Source organism: Phalacrocorax carbo, chromosome 1 (assembly GCF_963921805.1).
Source record: "Phalacrocorax carbo chromosome 1, bPhaCar2.1, whole genome shotgun sequence".
NCBI lineage: Eukaryota > Metazoa > Chordata > Aves > Suliformes > Phalacrocoracidae > Phalacrocorax > Phalacrocorax carbo.
The window spans coordinates 202,885,272-202,905,719 of NC_087513.1; the positions used below are offsets into that span (position 1 = coordinate 202,885,272).

General features: G+C 38.3%; 1 protein-coding gene across 8 annotated transcripts in view; it reads right to left on the reverse strand.

Moving 5' to 3' along the window:
• Nucleotides 1–20,448, reverse strand: part of YAP1 (Yes1 associated transcriptional regulator) — a 91,116-nt gene that overhangs the window by 36,857 nt on the left and 33,811 nt on the right. For all 8 annotated transcript variants that reach the window (XM_064441311.1, XM_064441309.1, XM_064441310.1 and 5 more), the window contains exon 3: nucleotides 6,933–7,048. In XM_064441311.1, coding sequence (XP_064297381.1) covers nucleotides 6,933–7,048 — 116 coding nt within the window. The remainder of the gene's footprint in view (nucleotides 1–6,932; nucleotides 7,049–20,448) is intronic.

Here is a 20,448-nt window from a genome sequence, read left to right on the forward strand (position 1 = left end):
TATATAAGATTCAGATAATACACAAAAAATACATGTGTGTATCTGACAAATGCCTGAAATAGCTACTATATCCATGTTCAAAAAACATTAGCTCTTTGGCTGTCATTTTGTCCTAAAGTCACGTTCCTGTTGAAGAATTCATTGTTTAAAGGTGGGTGGGGGGAGAAGAAAGGGGAAGGATAGATTTGTTTGCTTCATCTCAAAAGATATTCTTGGAGAAGTGTCAAAAAGAGTAAAACAATCATTTGATTGCATTCCAGTAATATCCCAAGCATAACCAGGACAAGAATTCCTTACTGTGGTCTTTGAAGTTCCCCTGCAAACTACATTTCTAGTTTAAACTCTTTCATTTTGGCTCAGAAAACTATGCCCTTCTCTAGCAACCTCACTACTCCACCATTAGAGCTACAGGTTTAAGTGAGGAAAACCAGTCATCATCTCATTGGACATTTCCTTCCCATCCTTAACACTCACAAGCTTTAAATGCCACATACGAGTAACAAGAGTACCTCAGCTTTTATCAGAGGCTAGTGAACAGAACAGGCAAGAGTGACAAAACATTCATAAACTCTAACATATTCACAGTATAACAGGACTTCAATGCAGAATTGGAAGGTCAAGCGCAAAGAACCATGTGCTTTTTTACCATAACCAAAGACCAGCAAGCTCATCAGTGTGATGCTATTTTATAAAACTGGGGCACAGGAGCACAGTGACATACCCCACATTATCCAAATGTAGAAGCCAATGAACCAAAAATGTTCCTTGACTGCTAAGCCAACACCCTAGCCTTGTGGGCAGACCTTCTCACTACCATTCTCCTCAGAGTCCTCCTAAGCCACACATCCCTCAGATGAAACTCAGCAAGAAATTATCTTTTGAACTGCAAAGCCAAAAAACCCAGCTGGCTCTAGGAAAAACAAAACTACCCTTGGGGTGTCGGTCCTGCTGAACATTGAGTAAAGTGTATACTGGTCCAGCATGTTCCTTTGTAGTAAATAAGAACAAAATGCCTTTGAAGCAGGATGCCAGGAGCTGATCAGTCCACCTACATGGTGGAAGAATACTGCTTATTAGATTCAGTGACCTCATGAGTACTTGCTTACTAGAGACAAACCTGGGCAAGGTTCTCTTTCTAAATAAAATACACAACTGTGGACAGGACAGGAAAAATCTGTCTGCTCACCTGGCTGTCACAGTAGCAAATCTTCCTTGCTAGGTGCCATCAACGGCTGCAGAAACAGAGCCTTTCTCTCTAGAAACTACTGGCATTAATCATGATGTTGCTTTCTTCCTTGGCCAGTAAACTGCTCTTATGTTTCTGCTGTCATCCCTACACGTTGAAATGGTAGTTCAAAAATTGATTAGTACTGCTTTCTGTAATTGCTATTTGGTTTTGTGAGCAGTTGTGAAACCAGACGACAGTCAAGTCTGATTTTGTAACTCGCTGCCTGAGAAACTCTGTATTAGAGGCAAGTAATGGAGGAAAAATGGAAAACCATGGTGAAAAATAGCAGACATGTTCACTCAGAACATCTGGGAAAATTCCTGTGCAACGACATGTCCGTGTTCCCTGAAAAGGCTCAATAAGAACAAAATTCTCAGCATGAGCTTATGTTTATGAGCATGACTTAAGTTATATAAACTCTACGTTGTTGCTCTTCAGACCTTCTACTAAAATTTCCATAGTTACTGTAGCCCATGTTGTACAAAAACAGCCATGCTGTGCGTAACCAGAAGTCCATTTAGCCCAGACACCTATCCTGGGGTGATGGACAGGCCTTATTGCCGAACGCAGTGCATTTAAGCCACTGTCAGTTTATTATAAACTTTTAAATAAAGCACTGAATACACATATAGACCCAAAAAGTATAGTGGCTGTGAATTGTCACTCGGCCTTCAACTGCCTCAGGTGATTTCTCGAGCCAGATTCTGCCTACTTACTAGGTGCCAAATGGTCTCTCTTTCAAGTACATTTTCCAGTCTCCCCTTGAACCTTTGTAAAGATTTAGCACCAACAATATTCCTTGGCATGGTCTCCTACTAGTTCTGTTTGATGCCTCCTAGGTCAACTGAATACAATCACAACCATAAGCTTACAGTTCTATGAAATTATTTGCATGGGGAGAGACAACCCTTCTACAGAACTCACCGTTTACTGTGTAACTTTTAAAGACAAAGTTATCCAAAAACTAGATTCCCATTTCCAGATGTAAGCCATCCTTACAGAACTACTGATAAAGCATACCCCCGTAACTAAATATTTATATAATGCTGTGACTTAACATAAATACATGTAATTTTAAAAGTCTGTGTGCATCTCTGGTGCATGTCTCCAGTACACGTTTCCATTTTTTTTTGTGAGTTTTTACTTTCTCAATATACCATTTTTGCCATGAAACTCAGAGTCTTGAATGCAAAGCAGAGCTCTCTGCCAGCAGACAGAAAGCAACAGAAAGAGTAACAAAAGCAAAACCGTAGTATAGATTCAACCTATGCTGGGATACAAACTATATCTTGCAAGCTCCTACAGTTTCTGATACATAATTGTAAAATAAAAGTAAAAAACCCTGTATTTTAATCACAAAGTTAATGCATATTAGAGGGCATCTGTACCTAGATATTAAAAGAATACGCATGGACAACCTAGGAACTGGAGAACCCATTTTCAACAGCAGGAATCACCTTTACCTAATATGAACACTGATCTCTAAGAACCTTCCTAATCTTCCCCTGTGAAAGCAGAAATTTTTCCCTTCAACCACTGCCGCTGTGATTCCAAAACTTTTTAAAATTGTATCAGTCTACAAAATTTACCTAAAGTCCACCTTCACTCTGTTGAATCAGTAAAGCTTACCAAAAAACACTACTAAAAGGGGGCATTTTTTTGCAGATGAAGAAAGAAAATATTACTGTCATGCAGATACTTAGAAACTCAAGTTTCACAACAGACCATATGTAGTATTGACTGTACACAAAGCAGAATTTGTAGTATGACTGGTTACATAGAAGAGAAGAGAAGAGAAATCGGCAACTGAAGTGAACAAGAACCTAGGAGAAGAGCTAGAACTCATTTCAGCTATTGGTATATTCCTCCTTGCCCTCCCGCCCCCTCGGGGTGTGGGAAAACCTCAAGAGTTATGAATCCAAGTGTCTATTTTGCTACCAACCTCTAACGTGGCACTACAGCCTTCCCCTAAGAGGCAAGGGAATTACAATAGCTCTACAAATTTTCCCCAGGAAGCCCAGTTCAAAACTGCAAAGTAAGAAGGAAAACAAGAGAGGACAAAGACAAGTAATCTGCTCTAAAGCTAATTATCTAATGTCTGCAGAAGCAGAAGAGGCTAAAGTAAGCGGTGCTGTCAAGCATGATTCAGGAAGTAAAAGGTATCCGAAGAATGGAAGTATGTAAATACAATTACTATCCCATCTCTGGTATATCAACAGTAATTGATAAGAAACAGGCATCGTTTACTTTCAATACTTTCAAATTTATACCTTTACCTCAGTAAAAAATGTATAGGACAGGTTCCTCAGAAGAACAAGTACTGCTGTTACTTTTTTTAAAAATCAAGACAGAATAACATAATTTCTCCTACAACACCTCTAGGGAAAAAATGGTTAGAAACACACACACAAAATCACAATAGTCAAGACTAATTTTTATATACTTGTTGCATATTTAGAAGTAACAGGCTTGTTTTCTTTCCATTACTGATGTGAAGATGCAATCCTATTACACAGAAAATTAACTAACAAATGCATTCAGAAGAGCATTGTGTTTCTCTGCATATATAAGGCCCAAACCATTTTAAGTTGATTACATGTAGCAAGCCAAGTTCAGTAACACTGACACAAAAAAATATCAAAGAACTAAAACAAGCAGGGGGAAAAAAAGAAATCCTCACTTTTCACTTACTGATGCCCTCCTATAAAGGATGCATGCTTACTAACATTCATAAAATAGTTCATTCACAAAATCATGCTGTGAACAGATGAAGCTGGTTCAGATGCCTATTAATGGCTCCCAAAGCAAGACACCTGGATTCTCATCCAGTCTTAGCTGCCTCAAGAGATGGGATTTCTTAATAAAAACAATCTAAAAATCTCAGCCTCATGCTAAACTACATCTCCCTTATGCCAGTACTGATTTTAAACCCTATCCTGACTTGCTCCACCCACACCTTCTAGTCTTGCTTTCTTCCTCCTTCCTTGAGCTCCACTTATCCTATTTATCCAGAAAAGACAGCAGGTTTATCTTAAATACGCAGACAGCAGCTTTCTGTTCTCTCTCTCTCTCTCTCTTCAGTTTGTTTTCCTGTTCTTAATTCTAACTAATGGAAGCTTCCAATGGCTTTCAAGGCAGATCCTAAAAATCCTCTCTCTTACGTTTTACCACAGCAACTTTACTTACAAGCTCCTATGGCAGCCTGTAATTAAATATCCTAAAACTTGGATAGTACCTTCTGATTAAGGGCTACAATTACTGAGCACTATACAAGGTTGAACTATCCAGAAAGGAAAACATTCTCCCTTGTGGCATTTCTAACATATTTTTTGCAAGTCGGCGACCTCCAGCTGTCACAATACTTACACACTTGGTTTTTCCCAATATCTTTCATGAAAGGCTTTCAAAGCACAAGGGCATGTTTCATTGCCAGCAATATTTCATAACAGGAAACTTCTGTCTTAAAGGTTTCAACTTTATTTCCCAGTTCTTGAGAATAAATATCCAAATTAGAATATTAAGTAGTCTGATATGCATGATGTTAGCACTCAGATTTATGTTCCACTGTGCTGAAGTGGTGCATAGTTACTTGATTTTTCCATTTCTCTCTTTATGAGGCCACCAAGGAAGTATAAATTACCATGAACTCAGCAGTAAAAAGTAAAAGAAACAGATATAAGAAACTTTAGTAAAAACAAATATACAGTCAATTTAAAGTTAGTACATAAAGATTTGCCAAATCAGGCATCAGAAACAGAATCAAATAAATGCAGGTTCAATATTATTTGATTGAAAACTGACTTTTGTTAAATGCAAGTAAGTTAAGAGTAAGCAGGTCTACCTGAAGAGCACCAAGTCACATCACCTCCAGTGATTTAAACTTAAAAAAAAACAATGTCACATAAACACATAATATACACAGAAGTTCTGGTTTCTTCATGCACTTTATCAAATTCAGAGCACTGGGGAAAAAACCAAGGTTTTCAGTTCAATTCAATACAGTATCCTCTGTGAAATTTGAAATAAATGTTTAATGAACTTGTATTCAAATAAGTGCTTTCTCAAGTCACAAGACATCCCACTTAGACCTCTCAACTCTTCTTTATTGCCTGAGCAAGAAGACCTATGCAGGGTCACTTGCTCGCACACACCTGTCAGTTACATGTAAATTCTTAGTTTTCTTTTTAAAATAATCCTCATGTACTGACTGATAGATTCTCTTTTAGATTTTTACCCAAAAACTAACCAGTTTATTTTTTTTGCTAAGGACCCTTCATTTCTTTCTAGGTACAAAAAATGAATCCTACTTCTCTATCAATATTATTTCCTGTTAATTCTTGGTACAATGGAATGTTTGAGGAATTATCTTAGAACACAGAATTTCTGTCAATATTCAGACAGCAAGCATTTAGTTTTAGCACAAATCAGATACACCAAAAGGCAAGACAGAGCAAGAGAATTGTTTTCTTTCTCTTATTCCCTGTTCTTTGTAAGCGTCCCTGCAAAAACATGTCAACTCTATTGCTGCAAGTTTCCCGGGATATATTTACAGAAAAAAACAGTCACAGGTATTATATTTTCACATCAGAGCCTGAGACCTTAATTGCTCTGAATCATGACTTCCTGAACTTGAACAGGACTCATTTGTTTCAGGATAATCCAACCTCCTGGCCTAGCCAGCAAAAAGTTTGATTAGCTTCCCCTCCAACACACAGCCATGAAGAGCACAGTTTGGTCATGCCTGTTAATCTTTTGGTATTGTCTGCAGCATATGAATTGCAGCATGAAACAAAGCTGTCTAAATGGACAACAAAAAGCTGCACCAGAGAATAACCTTTGTGAAATACGGATACAGCAGACATACACAAAATACCATCAGACTGTGAGAAAAGAAATAAAACACGAACCTCAGCGACAAACAGAAGCATAGAGAAGAAAGTGCAGCAGCCAAACTAGCATGGCACCAAATTTATCTGCTTGCTCTTTGCTCTATCAGGACAAGAGAGCTCTGAAAACATACAGCAGATTCTATAGCAAAAACAAGCACACTTTGCTGTCTAGTGATGGCCCCCCAAATTAGCTGAAAAACAAGTCTATATTCCAGGAAAACACATCAGACTTCCTTAGGTAGAGGAATAATCATCATGATAGAGGATTTTGGAAATGGTAGGAGAATAAGAGGAAAACCAAAACACCTCTGCTTCTAAACAAGATTGTCAAAGTGCTTAGAAAAGGCAGAAAAAATTGAGATGTTTATAACAAATCAAGGAAAAGTAAATGAATGGGAGTTTACCAAATCTAATAAGTAACCAAGGGGAGAAGAACACTGCAGAAGAACAACAGTGTTAATGTAAATAGACACTCATTTCATGGAAATTCTGGTCTTCAATTTAACAGCATTTTCTGTCAGAAGAAATGAGGCAAAAATTCTGCTTCTTTAAATGTTTGAATCATTCATTTGAAAAAATAAAACACAAACAAAAGAACTACAGGATACTTTCTGTTGACATCACAAATATTATACAAGTTCTCTTACCTCAAAGTATCAGCCTCTTGCTCTATGCACCAAGCATCAACAAATTTAAAGTTTAAAAACCAGGATAACTAGAAGGACAACTGCGAGATTTGGACTCCCCCCCAAATTAAAATAGCTAGTGGCATCTTCATTTGTATTATCTTTTTCATAAATACATGTTTTGCTTACCTGATGCTGAGTTCATGATGTTCTGCTGCACGGAAGGACTGGTGGGAGCTGTAACATTCATCTGGGAAAGCATGGCCTTCCTAGGATCTTGCCATGTCGTTGTTTGATCAATGTGACTAAGACAAAACAAAGCAGGAGTTAGGACAGTCACGCATTCACCACAATGACCTGCTAGCACAGAAAGTTTAACAGCAAAAGATTAAGCCTGCCAACAACAGCCATATCTAAAACAAAGCAAGAACTGTTTGGATTCTTTCCAAGCATCACAGTATGTCAGATTCTCAAGCCCTTGCTCCATCCACCACCACTTTCCCAACAAACAGCTGTAGCCATCATAGCTAAAGCTATGGTGCGATAAGACTCAACATGAATATCGTAATCTAGACTGTTGTACCATAATTAGATGTTGTGCCTTTGAAAAAAAAACATTCTCTTCCTTTTCTCATTGATTAGTTACTTGTCATTTTTAAATGTGACTTCAGACTCTTTCAAACAAAGCCAGTTATGTCTGGAATCTCAAGCACAGTCCAGCAACTTGGCATGATGAGTTCCTATTCAGTGCCTAGGGAGTTGTAGTGAGCTGGCTAGTGAGTAATCATTAGTGCTCCCAACCTTTCTGTGCATAGACCACATCCTCAGATTATTTGAGGGACTACTCCCCTCACCACTGACAACTGAACAATCTCTCTGTGGTAATTTAAGTTACCAGTCACATTAGAGCAATAATATGAAAGTGATGTGCAGCTGCTTTTCAGCTTCATGTGAAGAGATGAGGACAGATGGACTGTCAAGTAACTCAACCAGCCCTCTGCAGAACCTAATTACAAAACTTTGGGAGCTTAGATTTATCTGTTTTGAAAAAACTGTAAAGTACATTCAGCAGCGTCATTCACAAAAGTATTCAATTCAATGAAAATACAAAAGTGTAATAATTACTTCACCTTTTGAGTATGTGATTAGCATGTTTTGCTAATGAATAACAAATGCAAGCTGTTCACAGCAAGCATCAACACTATCTTGATGCCATTAAGCAACACTGCCCCAAGAAGTACATGTGCACAAAAATAAAACTAATACACACTGAGTGTTGACATCAAAGCTTCTTATTGATTCATTTAGAACTGGTATCAATTAGAACTGATATCAATTAAAACTCATTCAAATAGTACTTTTATCAATTAGAATCCAATGCATCATTAACTTGGTACAATTCTTTTCTTACATTAATAATCCTTGAAGTTACTTTTTTCTGGATTACATGGAATGCCCATTTTCACTTCACCAAAAACACAATATTTAAAGCAGCAATATAAATTCTATTGGCGATCTGAGTTCAAAACTAGGTACTCCAACTCACACCTCTGCTTTGTACCCACATGTCGCATTGTGTTTTTTATGTACCTTGATGGATCAATGTGTATTTCTACTCAACTAACAATCAGGCTGTAAATTTTCCTTGGTTGTTTTTTTTTTTTTGTTTGGATTAACCAATGCTTGTGCAACAACTCTTCCCAATTCAAATTTTCTTTTATTTTAAGGCATATTCAAGTTTAGGGGCTGGTACTGTTATTTTAGACATTCTAAAGGGATAAATAACTCAGATTTGGTCACTAGCGTCTTTGTAGACACTGACATCTCCAAGGCCTTTGATAAGGTTCCCCACAGTCTCCTCCTGGAGAAATTAATGCATTACAGCCTAGACAAGTGGTCTGTGCAGTGGGTGGGGAACTGGCTGACAGGCCGCACCCAAAGGGTGGTGGTAAATAGCTCTTTTTCAAAGTGGCAACCTGCCACTAGCAGGGTCCCCCAGGGATCGATGTTGGGCCCAATGTTATTCAACATCTTCATAAGTGATCTGGACAATGGCATCAAGTGTAGCTTGATGAAGTTTGCAGATGACACCAAGTTGAGTGGGGAAGTAGACACTCCAGAAGGGAGAGCTGCTCTGCAGGGAGATCTGGATAGGCTGGAGGAGTGGGCCAGCAAGAACCTTATGAAGTTCAACAAGGACAAGTGTAAGGTCTTGCACCTGGGAAAACATAATCCAAGAGTGCAGCACAGACTGGGATCCACCTGGCTGGAGAGCAGCTCTGTGGAAAGGGACCTGGGGGTGCTGGTGGACAGGAAGCTCAGCACGAGCGAACAGTGTGCTGCTGCGGCCAAGAAGGCCAACAGGATGCTGGGTTGCATCAAAAAGGGCATCACCAGCAGAGAGAAAGAAGTCCTTATGCCACTCTACTCAGCGCTTGTCAGGCCACATCTGGAGTACTGTGTACAGTTCTGGTCCCCGCTCTACAAAAAGGGTGTGGACAGGCTGGAAGGGGTCCAGAGAAGGGCCACCAAGATGATCAAAGGACTGGGAAGCCTGCCATACAAGGACAGGAGGCTCAGAGGGGATCTCATCACCATGTACCAGTCCTTAAGGGGTAGTTACAAAGAAGATGGAGACTCCCTTTTTACATTGAGTCACATGGAGAGGACAAGGGGGAATGGACACAAGTTGCTCTTGGGGAGATTCTGATTGGACACGAGAGGGAAATTTTTCACAGTGAGGACAGTCAACCATTGGAATAATCTCCCCAGGGAAGTGGTTGACTCAGCCACGTTGGACACCAAGAGTCGTCTGGACAGGGTGCTGGGCCATCTTTTCTAGACTGTGCTCTTCCTAGAAAAGTTGGCCTAGATGATCCCTGAGGTCCCTTCCAACCTGTGATTCCATGATTCTGTGATCTGACCTTGTTGCGCTGCCCTCCACCAAGGTGGAAACCTAAATAAGCACTGCTAAGATGTAATTAATTTGATCAATTTAAGGAACATACTGAAGGTGAACCAGGCCTATTTTCTCCTTCAACAAGGGAACCTAAGGTAACTAGGTTAAATACACTGACATTAGAAGAGATTAATCCCAAACTTTTTTATGTATTTGCATGACCACAACATCCAAGAGCTCTGGTCATAAATTAAGACCTCATTATAGGTCAAACTGGACAAAAAGAACAGAGTATTATTTTCTCCCTGCCCTAAGCAACCAATTGCTATGCCAAAAAACTTCCTAATGAAACCCTTAAATCCAATTAATAAAGATATGCTCCACCTAATTAGTAAATGTTTTTAACATGTTCTTTGATGTTCAAGAAGTTGGTATTTTCCCCAAATACTAAATTTTGCAACTACTTCATCATTTAAAAAAAGTGAGAATGAATAGATAAAATACAGACGATCATAAAATGGGGCAGTGGTCACCAAAATAATTACTGATGTAGAATCATTTATCACATTCTACCCACTGAAGGGACTTTCTGTTTTAAGTCAGAAGGTACCACAAAGTGGCTTTTAAAAAAGTTTTGGTTTAAGATATGTGTATTTACTCTCTCTAAACATGCACACAATTCCAGGTCAATGAATTACAGACACACTGTAGCAGGATCACAAAAGAGGCAGGAATGTTACTTGTATGAAAATACAATAGTAAAACAATGCTTTATTTTGTCTGCATGTGGCAACTACTGACAGTTTTTCCTTGTGTACAGGAAACCCATTACTACAGCATTAATTAAAATGGTGTCGCTGCCATGTTAGTTTCCACAATACAGCTCATTTAACACAGGTACTATTAAGCACACTGCATCTTTGGTTGCCTATGTTTTCCAATATTCAGCCCCACTAAGAAACATGCCACATGCAGCAAGACTGCTTTATTTCCTTTTTAAGCCTATTTATTTATAAAACAGGGCACAAGACAGTAAAGACTACCCTATATATACACTGGATTATACATAAACTTTGATACTAGAGAACATTTCTTCATTTTTCTGATGGTCAACTTTGCAAAGCAATGAAAGCCAGTAAAGATAATACAGATGTAAAAACACAGCACACTAATGCTTCACAGACTATGTGTTTAAATTACAGTACCAGCATGTGCTACTCCTCCCCTCTTTCTGATTTGTTATATTTACTCAGTGCATTTCTGGGAACAGTGGAAACTGGGAAAACACCACTGCACTCATGATTACACATTTGTTTATTTCCATTTAACTCCTATAAAAATTCATGTAATACTATGAACTTATAAAATGTCTACCTAAGGTATATATTTTATAGCCTTTCTTTTCATACACTATTTGAGTGCAGAGGAAGAAACAGAAGCAAAAACATCTCACTGCATTACAGAACCATTTTTGCAGTTAACTGTAGGAAAACATTGAAAAACAGACTGAAACAACACTCACCAGCTTTTCCAAACACATCTGAATGTGGGATAGATGAAAGGACTACAGAAGAAGCAATTTTAAAAGTACCTCCAATTTTGAACACAAGAACAGCATTATCAGTTCCTCATGACTGCTTAAGCATACCATGCAGAATATAGCTAATGTTCATAAGGATTAATATGGATAGCTATTTTAAGGCAGCAGCTTCCAACTTTTCCCTAGCTGAGTATCACTTGGGAAAAGTCAGTGTGTTCCCTCCTTTACCAACTAAACTCCAAACAGTAGTTGTCTTTGAGCTAAGAGCCACAGAAGAAAAGTCTTGAAGTAAGCAAGCTGATTACATTAAAATCACACTAATCGTAAGGTTGGTTCAATAAGGCAAACTTTTCGTCCCCGCCCACTCAGCTCTGTACTTCCTGACCCACGTACCCATTTCCCCCACACCTTCCCTCAAACTCTTTCTTTTCAATCTCCCTCAAACCACAGTCCTTACCTATATCTTACCTGCTCCGAACCCTGAGTTTTTGAATGCTACATACTAAGAAAACACCCAAAACACATCAAAACAGATGAGTTCTTTTGCACAACTTCCAAATCATGCTCATCAATTTACAGAATACAAAGCAGGCAAACATCCACTTACACAGTTGAAGTGTTTAAATAAATCCTAGTACAACAGGAGGGAATAATGGTCTTAATTTTGTTCACTATCTGCAGCACATGCACCAGGGTAACTTACTATAAAAAAATATGTATTTCTCATTATCAATTTAAGTATGGAAATAGGACATTCTCCCCAGGTAAAGATCTTTCCCTCTGTTTTGAATTGCAGTGCAGAAAAGGTCTGAAGAGACATAAAAAGAACTCTGACGCCAACACTATATTATCTTTCCCTGCACTAAATATTTTTTCCAGAGTAGCTGCATTACATGACAACTGCCCCAATCCTTACCTTCACTATCATGTTTTACATGACCTGAAGCACATCTTGATAAAGCACTACCCCAAAAATGTAAAAAAAAAAATTAGCAAACATAAAACCAACAAAACCCATAAATCAGCCATTATATTTCATACAGTGCTGTCAGACTGAACTTAAATTCTACCTACTCATGAACTAGAATCACAGCTCTGTACTGTGCGCATGGAACAAAACGAGTACGCAGTCTTAGAATTAAAATCAACATCTCTAGGACAATCAAAGAACATAAGACATTTTGTTTCAGCGAATAAATTCTCAAACCCACCATCTAGCTATCTGACACTCTCTATTATTGTTCATTTATGTCTAGGTGAAGCAAATCCTTGTTAAATCAGACCAATGTTGTATAAAATAAGGAAAACAACTTACACTGCACCACAAATGTAGGTCTACGGTAGCAAGTCTTAGAAAAACAAAGCTAAAACACCCAGACCATGCAAAACATTTGTTAGCAAACCTATGTCAATTTAGGTATCAAGAAGAGTGACTCTTCCAAGCCACACCACTCCCCACCCTCCACCAAAAAGCACCTTCAAAGTGCTGTGCGTTATGAAGAGAATCAAGCTGCTTCTCCCCACCCATCCCCAAGTTCTAGAGTCACATACAAATTATTTACATATTGACAAGAACAACTTTAAGGAAAAGAAAAATTTTCTTATTTTACACACTCAAAGAGCATTTCTGCAGTTACTAAGAATTGGAATTTCTAACTGAAAGAAATCTTTATTGGCATTAAACACTATCACATGCCTGAAGGTTTGTCAGAATCAATTTCTAACCTAGTTTTAAAGAGTTGGTGGTTTGGGTTGGGTTTTGGTTTGTTTGGTTTGGTTTTTTTTGAGTAAAATGGAAAAGAAGGAGATCCAGAGAACCCACCCACCCCCCCACCCCCCCACCCCCAAAAAAAAATATTTGTTACTTTTTACTGAAAATAACCTTTAGATGCTAATAGACTAATAAAATAAAACCATTCCTAAAAACAGAGAACTGATCTGCCTTTGCACAAAGTGTGATACACCTTCACATTTGTATTCTAGTTGCCGCGCTGAAAAGACAAACTGTATTACTGAAAGCCGTGTCAGAAATGAACTAACACAAATCGGACACTCAAAAAATTACTTAAGTCCTTCGAGAAAGGCTTATCTAAGAGGCCTTCGGCTTTGATATTCTGTAGTATTTATTGCAACTACAGTGTCCTCGCTGGTAGGTACCCTTTTCAAGGTTATGTTGGGGACTTCATTCTTGTAACAGAATTCTCAGTCATTACAAAACCATGATTCTTTCTTCGTCTTTTTTGCCTTTATTAGCATAAAGTCACCCTATATATGGTGCACATACACTATGCCATTTGCAGTGAGAACTTCCCTTCCACAAGAAAGGATCCTCTCAGAAGCGATATTATTACATAAGCAGGTCAGAAATTGCCAGATTGTTTTACTGAAATGTGTAACAGAAATGTGCCATTAGGAAGAAAAGCAAAAGACAGTGAACAGATATTTTAATCTTAGGTACCAGGTGAACATGCTAAATGAAATTTCTGCAGCAGCAAAAAACTGAAGAGGCCTGATCCACACATAAGAGAATACAAACAAGGCAGAATAAATCATCCATCGCTTCTTTTTGCATTTGGACATGATTTTTCACAAACAAACGTTTCAAAAAAATAGTCACAAACATTCAGAAAGACAAGTTGTTCTTCAGTATACAAACCCCACCGTAAAACACTACACAGGCATCTCTCAATAAAGTAATGCTTGTATTTTACAATGTAGACAAGACTTATATTTTATGTCTGTGAGAAAATTATTGCCAGTCTCTAGTGAAGTTGATGACAAACTTGGATTTTGGTTTTCGGATTTTTGGGACTGTTTTAGGAATTCACTGGAAATCCTACTTTATTAAAAGCAAAACACAAACACACACCACTGACCACATCATGACAGACCTACCAAAACCGCTGACTTGGCATTGTGTATGTACTTTTTATATTGGGGATGGATTGGGAAGTCTCTCTTTAACACCAGCAAGTGCACATCTGAAGCTAAACCTACTTATTTTCTAAACTTGGTGTGAAATTTCAACTTACTATATCCCAAACATGAAGTGCTCCATTGACAGGCATGTTACCTATGATTCTGTTTTGCTTTAAATGACTGAGCTACAGATTCTGTTCTTTCATATTTTTTCTTTTGTCTTCATAGCCAGCTGGTTTCCTCAGTCCACATAATGTATGACTTTCTGAAAGGTTTTCCCTTTTTATTATTTTATTTCATTTAAGAACTTTAAAGATTAATCATGACCAGAGTAGGTTTCTCCTCATAAATGACATTACTGAATTATTTTAGAGCTATCACCAGCATATTTTAGTACATCAGGACTTCATGTTCTCCTGGTAATAGTAGGAGAGTATTTCTGCTCTTGAAACTACCATAAATTATCTCAAAAACAAACAAACAAATCTACTTCAAACTCACCCCTTTGCCAAATCTTTGATAAACTTGTCCTGTGCATAGGCAGTGTGAGCTACCTGCAAGATGCCCACCTACAAATCATTCTAGCAGGCAGAGAAGAAAACAGAATACCTACTTCTGCAGAGGTCTAACCCCTACAGGAGAATCACAAATGTGGTGGTCTGACCATAGTGCAGCTGTAAGAGTGACAGCATCTACTAATTCAGAGCTAGATGCAATTTCCTAAGAAAGGCGGCAATAACTAGAAAGCCAAGATCAGTCTGACATCGCAGATGGGCTAGGGGACTCCACAGGTGAATTTTCCACAGTTCAGTTTAGATGTGGGATGAAAGGAAAACTTTAGAGTAGGAACAGCCTTGGCATGAACTGCTCTGATTACCACTCTCAAAAATTGGAGTGTAGCATGCAGAGATTGCTGGGTTATGGCTGATGCTACTCTTAGAATATTACACACAATGGAGTGGACTCATCTTTGCCTGAGGGTAGAAGCTGTCACATTCTTTGTGCACCCTTTACCCTAATTCAGGGGATTTCAAGAATTGGAAAAAATTCAAACATGAAACTACGTCTTCAGCTACATTGGCCATTTCTAATTAGGCACTGCTGACTTAGAAGTGTATGTTTCTTTGCAAATGGTGTAACAAAGTTACAGATTTATACTTTAAGTAGCATTAATAGATTGTTTGAGATGACACAAATTTCAATTCCAATCAGCAACAGTAAAGAGAAAAGCCTGAAGAGGGAATGAGGCAGCTCTGTTAGCAATTATCTCTACCCCCAATTCAGTCCTCCATAAACACTTCCCTAAATGGGCACCTGTATTAGACAAGGAGATGCACAAAGTGGCCCAAGATCCCTTAAGGACGTTCCAGCTGTCTTTGTAAATAACAAATCCAACAAAAGGAAAAGCTGTTGGTCCCACAGCAATGGAAATCTCATCTGCTGAAAGACGATGTTCCACCCATTGCTTGGGAGAGCACTGTTTCCACTTGTCTTCTCCATATTAACTTGCAATATTTCCTTAGGTCTCCAGATTATTACAGCCTAATATATACAAAAGCACACAGCAGTAAAATTCGTAACTTCTTAATATGACCATTTCAAAAAAAAGTCAGGAAAAAAACCCTAAAATCCGTAACACAGTTTCTCTCTTAAGAACAGTAGTGTCTCTAGCCACGGCCTAACTGCCTCATAGAAATAGAAACATAGATAAAATTCTGAATATTGCTGCAATACATAGTATGGCTGTATTTTTTCATTTTCCATATTCTTTCTTCTGCTTGACAGGTCTTTATGCATTAACTAATCATAGCTTGTGCTGGACTACTCCATCTGTGCTACTGATGATGTCCTCACCTAACCATACCACGGGCATAGGATGACAGAGAGCATGCTGGTGATGTGACAACAGACAGCTCTACCCTACTTTCAGCTTGCAAAAGCGTACCTTAAAACCAACATGCAATTGTTCAGCATGCAATCATGTGTTGTGCCACAGCTGTGATGTCATTAACTTTGAGAAAGAACACAAGGAAAACGTACAGGCATGAACACCCATTTGGCCAGGTGGGAAGAGAGCCTGTCAGAGCTCTAGCCCCTTAATACATACACACGCATACACAATCGTATAGGTAGGAAAAGACCTTTAAGATAATCGAGCCCAACTGTCAACCTAACGCTGCCAGTTCACCACTAAACCATGTCCCTGAACACCACATCCAAATGTCTTCTAAATACCTTCAGGGATGGTGGCTCCACCACTTCCCCGTGCAGCCTGTTCTAATCCCTGACAACCCTTTTGGTGAAGTGATATTTCCTAATATCCAATCTAAACCTCCCCTCATGCAGCTTGTGGCCGTTTCCTCTCAACTTATCACTCATTTCTTGGGAGAAGAGACCGACCCCCACCTCTCTACAACCTCCTTTCAGGTAGCTGTAGAGAGCGATAAGGTCTCCCCTCAGCCTCCTCTTCTCCAGACTAAACCACCCCAGCTCCCATAATCAAAATATGAAATAGAACCATATATGCTAGCCTCATAATTACAGTCTTAGGCAGAAGAAATTCACTCAGCAGATTAATGGTTTGAATCTGAACTAGAAAAAAAATGTAGTAAGGGGAACGTAAATGCCTTAAGCGTCTCTGACAAAAGTCTAATCGGTGCAGAAATAGATTTTGCACTCAGACACTAAGAGTCAGGCAAGTTCTTCTACAAATGCCTCTGGAATTTATTCCTAAAGTGGTTGCAGCTTGCAAGATGCTGAGAGCTACCATGGCCCAAAGCCATGGACACTGATACACAAAACAGAGTTTTTAGAGATACACAAAATACAACATTTAGCATTAAGGTATTCAAAGGCAGCCTTCATTAGCACTGGCCTGCATGCAGACAATGCACAATACATTCAAGGACTTAATACTAAGCTTACTGTTCTGATTATAAACACGTTGCTGTTTTGGAGTTGCAGAACAGCACTGCCCTTCTTAGGAAAGAACTCACAGGAAGGTCCATACTTCAGAGTGTATAATGCTAAAATGGAAGGTGGGCAGTAGGCAGTCTAACTGTACATGCCTGACTAATAGAGGAGTGGAAGGCATGACATGATGTCCAAAGGTTTGCCACGGTAGTACCACCTTTATTATAATATACCCTTGAACAACTGCCATTTGTCAAAGCAAAAATGAAAGCAATAATATCTTTATTTTTGCATTTATTATTCCTTTTCCTCCTGTCCCTTCTCCCACCCTGCACTCAGGGACCTCATCTAGAAAAACAGGACTAGTATCACAGTGCTTTGAAGTATTTTAAACTGAGTCTCAAAAATATGATTCTTGGATTCCCCTGTGGGTTTTCCAAATAAAACAATCTTATTTTCTGAGTTTCAGACAAAAAGGAGAATGAGGGCATTTTCGTTTCCAGGGCTCTTTCCACTACTTTGAAAACTATAAGAAACAGCAGCATTACAGAGACTAAGATGAAAGGTCCCTGCTCTTACAGTCCTTGTACTAGTTCAATCCTTTCCCAAACTCCATAAAGGACTAAATGCTGTGTGATCACATTCTGTGTCATCAGATTTATTTCATTTTCAACTTGGCCTCTGGATTCCACAGCAGAAGAAGAGGCTATATTTAAAGAAAACCTTCCCCTTCTCTCCACCCTGTCCTCAAAGGTAAGAAGTTTGCTTCCTATGGCTAAGTCACTCAGCATACTCAGAATTCATCTTTCTTTCTCTGTCTTTAATTTTAAATGAAAGAGATAAAGATATATCACCAAGGAAGGCAACTCTAAAGGCAGAACTGTCTCTGCTGCTATTTCAAGTTAAATCACTGGGTTCATTTAACTTTACTGATACCCTCCTACAACCCTGCTTAGCAAACACATAGAAAACCTTCTCAAGACGCAACCATTTTATCTTCCATAACACTAAAGGCAAGATTGTGTTACACAAACACTAACTTTCACATCATTAAGGGAAGGGCAGATGATTTTCAGAAGTGATGGGCCATAGAATCCTTTATCACTTTCTTGTCCTTTTATCTCTGAGATTCTATCTCATTTCTCTCTCCCTAGTTAGCTCTTAAAAGGAGACAAAGAAAGCAAGAGGGAAATCAAATGCCTCTCTGCACAAACAGGAGCCAGGCAATTTTACGCCCCTTTCTATATACCCTTTTTTTGGTTGCCTGAAGGTTTTCAAGTCAGAGTGGCTTGCCTAAGCATGCTGCAATAAAAGCTGCTACAGCCAGCTGCCTTAGTATCTAAAGGGGGTTCCTAGCAATCCTGTTGAATAACCCTGAGGCTAACCACCACCAAGGAAAACAAAATATTAAGATAAAAAGACTCTTCAGGTTGTTTCCTTATTGCTCTAAGTAGGAAGTCTCAGAGGGCAGTTCAAACTGGTTGCTTGAGCGTTCAGACAATGGTCACTCCCAGACAGCCTTGACAAGATGAGATGACTATGAAACCACTATGTAGGACCTACTGGAAATGAATGCATAGCTTTCTGCTACAAAGAATAAGTGCATCTGGTTTTCTTGCCATTAAAATCATTAATATTGGCAACTGTTTTAATGTGTGCTTCAGAACTGACACTTCACACCTTAAATTGATCAGCTTTTTCTATGTTCTCAGTTGTAGTTATACAAATAGCCTTATGGAGTATCTCTTCCCTCATTTGAGACTGCAGCTTAGCAAAAAAATAACGCCTCTATTTCCTTTCTCTGTACTTAAATTTTTTTAATGTTTTTCTTCTTTCGGGTTTTTTTTTCCCTTTTTTACTTCCACTTCCTGTATTAGTTTTCTTCATCCCTTTTTGATTCCTCCTTATGACCATGTCTCAGGGACAGCTTTTTGCTTTTGCTATTCAGACAAACACTATGTGCTGCTGAGGTTGGAGGCAATTATTCATGTCCCTGAAGACTTCGCAGATTGCCATGTAAAACAAAGACAAAAATCTTCCAACAGCAAGTTGCTGCCTGAGTCAGTACTTGTGAGCTACCTGCTCAGCCAACTCTATGCAATCTTGCATAGTCTCTTTTTTGCCAGCAAATTATTCTTTTTCATCCCCCACGCTTCAGCCCCCCGGAGACAGATTTCTCAAGCTGCAGTGCACCAGAAGCAAAAGATTTCTCCACACCCAGATACAAAACACGTTGTCTAAAGGCTATGCTTTGAAAAGTTATTTTTATTTATCCATTTAAACTAGGGTGGCAAAGACAATAAAGAGCAAAACCATGAGAAGAGATTAAGCTACTTAGATTATATAATTTAAAATGACAGCTATAATAAATGTATAGTATACTTCAATATAATAGCTTTTATATTTATTTTTAAAAGTGACCTAAAAATGTTTTCACCCTGAAGATTTTCAAGTTCCAGCTTCTACATTTCCCTTCACCAGTCACAAAGAGTTTAAAAAGCATCAGTTTAAAAATATTCCAGAAGTCCATTGTTAAAAAAAATAATGCAAAGTAAAACTAATTTTGAACTCAAATTTCATTGCAATTTTCAGAAGTTATCAAATGGAAATTTTCACTTCTATTTTGTTTTATTACTAAGAATTTGGAAGAGTAACAGGGAAACAAAGTTTGACAGTGGAATTATCAGCAGCAAAACAAACTCCACATTCTTTCTAGAAACAAAAAACAAAGACCCACGTAGTATTTAAGAGAGGTCTCACATTTTAGTTTATTCCATTAAATCAACACAATAAATACCAATACCTCAGTTTTTATGTATTTGATTTGCAGTCATTTGACTTGCTTTCTGAGTACCTTTTGGTACACAGGGAATTAAAAATAATGTTTATAAAATGCGTTAAGCACAGGGCTTTGTTTAAAAGCACACCACTTAAATTACTAACAGTTCTTTCTTAAAGTACAAATTTCATTTAAAGATACATAAGAGTTTAGCCTTTGCCAAAATTAGCAACTATCATGTTTTATCAATAAAGGTAGCAAAGTACTTATTTAGAGACAGTTAAACCCTACCCTTAGATGCAAAACAGATCACAAAATAAGAATCACAAATCTCCAACTTTCACTAAATTTCAGCAGGAGATATATAATAAGAGTTGAAGTTCCCAATAAATCCTAAATAACTTAAAATTATCATCTTAACTTAGTATAAGTTAACTCCAAATTTAGAATCCCCGCAGCCTTCACCTACTAGTTATGAAAACCAGCATTCAGCCATTGGGGGGAAGGAGAGTGTTGGGGGATGCAGCTGCAGTGGGAGAAGGGGGAAGGACATCATATTTACTTATTGGCATATATTTTTAAAAAAACATGTACTCAAAAATATGTCTACAATTTAAAATCATGCTTCCTAGTAACACACCTCTGTAATACAATA